We start from the raw sequence: 7,489 nt of genomic DNA, 5'->3' as shown, positions 1-7,489 counted from the left end.
CGGCAGCATCTCGCCCGTTCCCCGCCCGGCCCCTCACCTAGAGCTCTTTTCCCCACAGGCATCACCACTCTCCCGCACGCCCCAGATCAACGGCAACGGCCCTCCCGCTGCAGGAGACTCCTCAGGGCTCTGCGCAGGGCTGTCCGCTGTTCTTGCATCACAGGACAGGATGGAAGGGGAGGGACACCCCACGGGTCTCCAGAGGTGGCGGCTAGCGTTGAGCCTGTGCAGCGTCCAGACAGAGCGGCACGGGGCAGAACTCCAGGGATGGGTAAATGGACAGCGCCTCAGGAGTTCAGCTGCCCTGAGAACGTCGTGCTGCCATCCTCCACTCAGCTGGAGATGCTTTCTGAGGCCAATAAAAGATGACCCTTTTCCCCCAGTGCTCGTCTCTGCCTGGTCCACCTCTTGGGAGAAAGACAGGGCCAAGCCAGGCCCATGCCGGCAGGCAGAACTGGAGCACCCCTGTGCCTCCTCTTCTTCAGGCCCAGCAGAGCCCCTGCCTGTGCCGCCAGCGCTCCAGCTCCCAACCAGCTGAGGCCTCTGCTAGCCTTGCTTCACGGTGCCCATGTCTGCCTGGATCTGGGCAGCCCCAGCCCACACCCGCTCCCCAGGCCCAGCCTCCCCTGAGCTCAGTGGCACAGAGGAAACCCTTCCCCACAGTGCTGCCTGTGCCCTTGCTGGCACAGCCTAGGCTGCAGCACTGCACTGCCCGTCTGGGCACGCTGCCCACTCTGTCCTCCAGGGTCTTTCCCACAACCACTGCTGCTCTCCAGTCCTACCTCCTGCAGAGCATCAGCCCATCCCCAGGCGAGTGCTTGCCACTTGTGTTTGCTGGACTTCCTGGGGTCCCTAGCAGCCCATTCCTCTAGAGGAAAGGCACCAAAGAGCAGCCCATGAGGCACCTCCTCAGTAAGCAGCCACCAGCTGAGCTCAGGACAGCAGGTGCCACCACCCTCAGAGCCCAACAAACCAACCAATGCACACCCAGCCCTGGTACCGGTCAATGAGCCTCCCCTCTCTGCTCAGTCCCACTACCAGGGGCAATCCCAGAGGGCCTCAAGCCTGTCTGGCACCACCGGCCCCAGGGAGGGCCCAGCTGGCTCTTCCCAGTCACCTGCTCCTCCAGCACATCCCTGGGAACACCACCCAGGAGTGTTTGTGCCAACACCTTCCCAGGGACAGAGCAGCCTGCAGGTTCTCCCACTGCTCCTCCTTGCCTTTCGGGAAGACGGCTCTGGCAGTTGCTCAGATCGCCACGAGTCTCCCTAGAGCAGCAGGCCCTTCCAGAGAGTGGAGCATGGCTTCGCGCTGGCACGGAACAGCTTCCCCAACCGTGGGATGCTCCCCAGCCAGTCACACAGCCCATTTGATAAATGGTTTAATTAATGTATTGAAAAGACCACGACTGGTCCGAGGTGGAGTTCACCCACTGCTCTGCTTGGCTGCCAGTCTCTTGTCTCTCTCTTCAGCAATGGTCAGACGGATGCCCTTTCCACGAGGCAGGGAGATCCACGGCTTGTTGCCCTGCAGTAAGAGAGAAGAAGCCACCTCACATCATGAAACTCAGACACGGGCAGAGCTCTCCCTCTCAGCACGGAAAAGCAGCAGAAACCAGCCCCTGCTCATGCTGCGTCACATACACATGGCCGTGGCACTGGCCCAGCAGAAGCCCCTTAGGAAGGTGCCAAAGGTGTACAGGCCTACATCTGCCTCTTTCGGTCAACTCCATGAAGACTGGACTTCAGCCAAAAAACTGAAACATCCTCCCTTTCCCACCCGGACAAAAGAGCCCACCAGCAATGGTGAGGCAGCAGAAGCATTGAGGGGGGAGAGCACCCTGAGTCAGAGCGGCTGGCCAGGTCACATTGAGATCTGAGCACTGCTAAGCTCCCAACTTTCAGAAGGTTTAAAACACTAATAGGACTGCTTCTTGAAAACATCCCCATTCCTAAATTTGCAGATACTTCCCCTTCCCAGAGCGGCCAGCACCACAGGAAGCAGAGCCAGAACTGATGTTGGCACTAGAGCTTTATTGTGTGTGAAGGTAGCTGCCTACAGAAAACACCGAGGCCTCTCTGCTTCAGCCAACAGCCCCCACACAACAGGAGAGAACCCAACTGCCTAGTGTCCACGCAGGCTTACCTTGCCAATAACAAAGATGTTGGAGAGCCTGGTGGCAAAGCTGTTGCCATTGGCATCCTTCACGTGAACCACGTCAAATGACCCAGGGTGTCTCTCCCGGTTGGTGATCACCCCAATACGGCCCAAGTTGGCACCGCCAGTCACCATGCACAGGTTACCTGGGGTGAAGAAAGACAGGTGTGACAAGAGCTGGCACCAGGTGCTGTGCTGAAGCCTTTCTGCTTGGGCTCTTTGAGGACCACCGCTGAAGCGCAGAGACAGAGCTGCACTGGCCCACAGAGCAGTCACTGGAGCACTTAGTGACACCTACATCCCACAGGAATCCTGGCACACGTCAAGCAGCCAAACAGTGCTCTGGCCCGAAGGACAGTAGAAAACATTCCCCACCACCTTCTTGGTTGTGTCAGCACCAAGGAGGCGTTCCTGTACCACTTGTCCTGGCACTGCTCATGGCTCTGCAACTGAAACCTCCTCCTGCGGCAAAGAGCCAGGAATCTCCCTATGGCCGTCTAGAGCTTTCCACTCATAGCCCTGTGAAGAGCAGGGCTCAAGCAACCTCTCCACCAGTTTGCTGCTTCTACCCGGTGCTTGCTTGCTCTTGGAATTTCTCCTACAAGTCCCTACACCAAATGCCTTCCACTACCAGCACATCAGAGGAATCCTTGCTCCAACTCCAGATGGAAACGCCCCAGGGAAATAACCCCCTTCCCAAGGCTGCCACCACCACCTCTCTACTTTAGAGCAAAGATGTCTGGCAATTGTATTTAACTTCCACACTGCTCTGCAAGGCGGGGAAGAGGACAGTGTTTCACATGGGATGCAAGACCTACCTGTGTCAAACTTGATGAAATCTGTGATCTTGCCTGTCTCCAGGTCAATCTGGACCGTATCATTCACCTTGATGAGGGGGTCCGGATAGCGGATGGTGCGAGCATCATGGGTAACCAGATGCGGGATTCCTTTGGTGCCCACAAAGATCTTCCTCACCTTGCACAGCTTGTACTGCAAACAAAACCCAACACTGCTCAGCTGAGGCAGTGAACAGCACCACGGACCAGGGGACTCTTGTCCTCTGCAGAGCCACCAGCCACAGCGGACCTCAGATCCCAAGCAAACATCCAGACACTCCGGGGCTTGCAAGAGGAGCCCAGACAATGACTTGCCCAATTCACTAGCCCAACAATGCCTCTCACAGAGCTGCCACACAGCTATGCTACATCTCCACCAGAAAACACCTGCGCTTCGTGAACAGCTGCCCACACTGGGCTTCGGCCTCTCCACAGTCTGCATTTTCCCAGGAAAGCCTAGGCCATGGCAGTCTCCTCATTTTGCCCTGAAGCCTGTGGTCACACAGCAGAGGCAGAGGCTGCCTTTCTTTAGGACTCAAGAGAGATGTGTATCCCTCCTCCAGAGCACCCTGGTTTCTCTCCTGCTTTTCACTCCTGACTCCTTCACAGCCATTTTGGGACTCATGGGTCAACACAGAGTGGGAGCCAGTGGTAAAAGCTATCACAGCAGGGTGGAGAGGCCTCACATGCACACTACAGCTGGCTAGAGCACAGCCAGCTCTCTCCTCAGCATCACTGCATGCCTGCACAGCCTGCCCTTAGAAAGGGCACGCGAAGGAGAGCACAGACTCACAGCTCAGGCACACCAACATGCATAGGTCAAGGAAACACATGTGGGAGTCACTCACCAACATAGGGCCAGACGGTGGTTTTGTACACACTTCCATAACAGACCCAAGGAGTTCAAGGCTTTTGCACCACAGGCAGTACCACGCTCCCCATCAGTTAGCTTGCAGAGCCCTACGCAAAGGCTCACCATACCACAGCAGCGCCATCCCCACCCCAAAGCTCCCTGTGAAAGTAACCCAGCCCATGCAAACAGCGGTCATTTCAAGCACCAGACAATGCACCTGCAGATGTCTGGGAGACGCTCTCATGTCACCAAAAGATTTCTCCCGCCAAAAGCTTCGTACTGCAACCATGAAGGCTCTGATCTTCTCAAGGGTTGCATGTACTCAGCTTTCAGGGAAGAGAGCCAACAGCTCCCATTCAGGAGATGCCAAAGAAGAAACACCACCCTGCCCAAACCCAACTGGGCCCACACTTACGCCAAGCTGAAGCCCCTCACCTTGGCCTCTTCAGCTGTTATACGGTGAACAGCAAACCGGCCCTTGGTATCATACACCAAGCGGAAATGCTCGCCCGTCTTCTCGATGCTGATGACATCTAATTTCAGAGAGGGAAATAAAATAGCCGCTGTTAACAGGTATGTCACCCAACACTGTAACTCAGCAAAAAGCTCACATTTAAAAAGAACCAGGGACTGCTGAACAACACTTCAGGTGTGAATGACAAGGTCGGTATCTCCTCTTGACCACTAGATCACATCTTTTATTGTGATACGGGGCAAATTAGCAAAAACTGCCAAAGGCTGAAGTCTGAACAGCAATTTATACACACGCAAGCAGGCAGTTATAGGCTACAAATATCTGGCTTTAGTACTCATTGCAGTGCACAACTCCAAACTAAAAAACAACCACTTATACTTATCTTTTCTTCAGCTCCACCACGAAAGCATCTTTCCCCCAAAAACATGCCAGCCTCACAAAACATCCCCCTCCCAGTGCAGCAGAGCTACCTGAGTATCTGCCCCAGCCCTCCCTGCTCACCCATGAAGCCTGCAGGGTAGGTGATGTCTGTGCGGACTTTGCCATCTATCTTGATGAACCTCTGCATGCAGATCTTCTTGACCTCATCTCCTGTCAGGGCATATTTCAGCCTGTTGCGCAGGAAGATGATGAGCGGAAGGCACTCTCTCAGCTTGTGAGGGCCTGTCGATGGACGGGGTGCCTGCAAACAGAAGCTTTCTGCTGGGTGCTCAAGCACAACAGCAGCATTAACTGTTCCCAGGGAAAAAATGCTACCGCTCTGACAGCTCTCACAGCAGCACGACAGGACAGCTGCATGGAGCCTAACTGCTAAGCAGTCAGTGACAGGCTGCAGACATCTTTTCTTGGCATTCACAGCACCTTTCCTCCCAAGCCTTGCCAGCCTCACAAAACACTGTACAACCATCTAGGGACCCACTTCAGTGAAGGGAAACACAACAACGAGCAGGTTAAAAGACAAGAGTAAACTACCCCACTACGCTATCCCTTCAAACAGGGTACATACGCAAGCTGTTCGCAAAGCCCCTACTAGCAAGCACTCCCCTCTCCCCCGCACTGCCCAGCCGCCCCAGCTCACGGCCGCCCATTACGCAGCGCACCCGAGCACGCCCGCACAGCCCGCCAGGCCCGACCACCTCCTCGGTGAGACTGCGAAGCCTCCCAGGCCCGCGGAGAGCGGGAGAGGCCGCTGCCGCCGAGAGCCCGGGCCTGTCCCCAGCTCTGGCCCCATCGCACGCCCCGGCCCCGGCCCGCACTCACGAAGACGCCCGTCAGCTTGTCCAGCATCCAGTGCTTGGGCGCAGCCACGCGCTTCAGGTGCTTCTTGGGGCCGCGGGCCTACGAGACGGGACGTGGTACGTTAGGGGCCGCCGCCAGGCCGGCTCCTCCAGCCGCTCCTCCCCGGCCCCCCGCTCCACCCCAGCCCTGGCGGCGAGCTCCCTCCCGCACCCCTCGACGCGGCGGCGGCCGCGGCAGCCCGTGGCGGGCGGTGGATGGTAACGGATAGCGGTGGGGAGCGGCCGCGCCGCACTCTCACCATGGCTGCACTCCGCCAGGAAAAGGCCGCCGCTTCCGGGCCGCCGCTGATATCCGCGGGCTCGGTGGCCGCGTCGCGAGGCGCCCCCTGCTGCTCCGGAGGTTCAGTGCCGGCCGGTGCTGGGGCAAGCCGGGCGGGTGTGCCGCCGCCGCCCCCTGCGGTGCCCCGCTGACGCGTTGCACTCGGGAGGTGAGGGGGGAGTCTGGGCAACCCCCACCAGCCCGTGAGGTGCCCTCCCTGATGCCAGCGGCCTCGGCAGGGGCACCTCGCTCCGGGCGGCGGGCGTCTATGTCTGTGCTGTGGGGACACGGGGGGGCCGTGGGGAGAGTGACCAGATCCCTCCCTGCCAGTGCCGTGGGACAGCCTCCCACGCTGTGCCCCTGCACGGGTCGGCCCTCGGAGGGTCCTCAGTGCATCGCTCCAGCAGCGGAGCGCGGGCGGGGCAGATGGGGGGCTGACACCATGGGGACACCGCGCAGGTGGCACCCCTGGCACCACCGTAAAGCCGGGAGGAGGGACGGAGGCTGCGGGAGGCAGACCCTCCTCCCACCCCGGGCCGCTTCCCACCGGGTCGCCCGCGGACACGGACCTCCCCTTGTCCACTCCCCTCAGCCCCAGCGCTGAACTGGACAAGGAAAAGGACACTGTCCGGGGGACAACAGTCCGTCCAGATTTTATTAGACAGCAGCCTGTGACCTTCGCCAGCCTGGCCCACCGAGGAACTGCCGCCTTCGGGGCGGGCAGCGCGACCCCTCCCCACACTCGGCCAAGCTCTCCGCACCCCTTCCCCGCCCGCGGGGCAGGCTCCGCCCCCTCCATGGGGCAGCCGGGGCGCTCGCCGCGCCCAGCGGCACCGGTCTGCGGTTGGCTGCGGGGGGGACGATGCGGGAGCCTCCCTCCTCATCTGCCCTCCTGCGTCAGCAGCCGATCGGCAGATCCGCGGGGAAGTCGAACTTGCGGTGGCCGAGCCGGAGCTTCGGCAGTTCCATCGCCCTGCCGAGGCCAAGCTCCAGCCCCACCAGCCTGAGCACCTCCTCGTCCACCGGATCCGAGCCGAGATGCCTGCCGTGGCCGACGGCCGGGGGAGGGCGGATCCCCGCGCCCCACGGCTGCGTCTCCAAGCACGAGCCGGGCTCCTGGAAATGCACGCTGGCCAGGAGGTGGTGACCCGCCGGCTGGGCAAAGGGGGCAGCGGGGGCCGGCGGAACCCCTCCCGCGGCGGCCAGCAGCTCCCAGGTCCCGGAGGTAGCGCAGGGTCGCCGGCACCGCGCGGTCTTTCGTGCCCCGGGGAGACGCCGTAGCGAGCTCATCTCCTGCGGAGACACGGCGGCGCTATGAGGGGCGCGGGCAGCCTGCCCCCGGCCGGGCGGCTGGAGCTGGGTGGGTTCCCAGTCTCTGGGGCAGGCTGGAGCGGAGCGGGGAGCAGCGCCTCGGCTCCACCCCGCGCTTACCTGCGTTGCCCCGCCCAGCCCGGGCAGCCGCCGCCGGATTTATAGTGGCCGCGGTGCTGCCGGGCCGTGGAGAAAGGTGAAACGAAGCGGGGCCGGCGAGCGGATGGGGCGGGTACCGGCACTGGCTGCCCCACCGGGCCCCAGCCGGACCTCCGTGCCCCCCTCTTCTAGGCTGGATCC

The 7,489-nt window shown here is 60.6% G+C and overlaps 1 protein-coding gene across 1 annotated transcript; it reads right to left on the bottom strand.

Annotated features, from left to right (window-relative positions):
• Nucleotides 1-1,368: 1,368 nt before the first annotated feature.
• Nucleotides 1,369-5,689, bottom strand: RPS4X (ribosomal protein S4 X-linked). Its single transcript, XM_086619489.1, has 6 exons — nucleotides 5,582-5,689; nucleotides 4,823-5,003; nucleotides 4,282-4,379; nucleotides 2,976-3,147; nucleotides 2,146-2,303; nucleotides 1,369-1,527 (listed from the first exon to the last, which is right to left on the bottom strand). Exons 1-6 carry the CDS (start codon nucleotides 5,606-5,608, stop codon nucleotides 1,426-1,428), a joined length of 738 nt encoding a protein of 245 aa, XP_086475615.1. The 5' UTR covers nucleotides 5,609-5,689; the 3' UTR covers nucleotides 1,369-1,425.
• Between the last annotated feature and the right edge of the window lie 1,800 nt (nucleotides 5,690-7,489).

Source organism: Tauraco erythrolophus, chromosome 13 (assembly GCF_009769465.1).
Source record: "Tauraco erythrolophus isolate bTauEry1 chromosome 13, bTauEry1.pri, whole genome shotgun sequence".
NCBI classification, from domain to species: domain Eukaryota; kingdom Metazoa; phylum Chordata; class Aves; order Musophagiformes; family Musophagidae; genus Tauraco; species Tauraco erythrolophus.
Note: the sequence above shows the minus strand (reverse complement) of the source record. Positions and strands in the feature narration are given on the sequence as shown.

Excerpts from the sequence above, each read along its gene's own strand:
- RPS4X (XM_086619489.1), bottom strand. The coding sequence starts at position 5,608 with ATGCTGGACAAGCTGACGGGCGTCTTC. Across the intron at positions 3,148-4,281 it reads TAACAGCTGAAGAGGCCAAG|TACAAGCTGTGCAAGGTGAG; the intron begins GTGAGGGGCTTC and ends TTTTGTTTGCAG. Across the intron at positions 2,304-2,975 it reads TTTCATCAAGTTTGACACAG|GTAACCTGTGCATGGTGACT; the intron begins GTAGGTCTTGCA and ends TCTTCACCCCAG.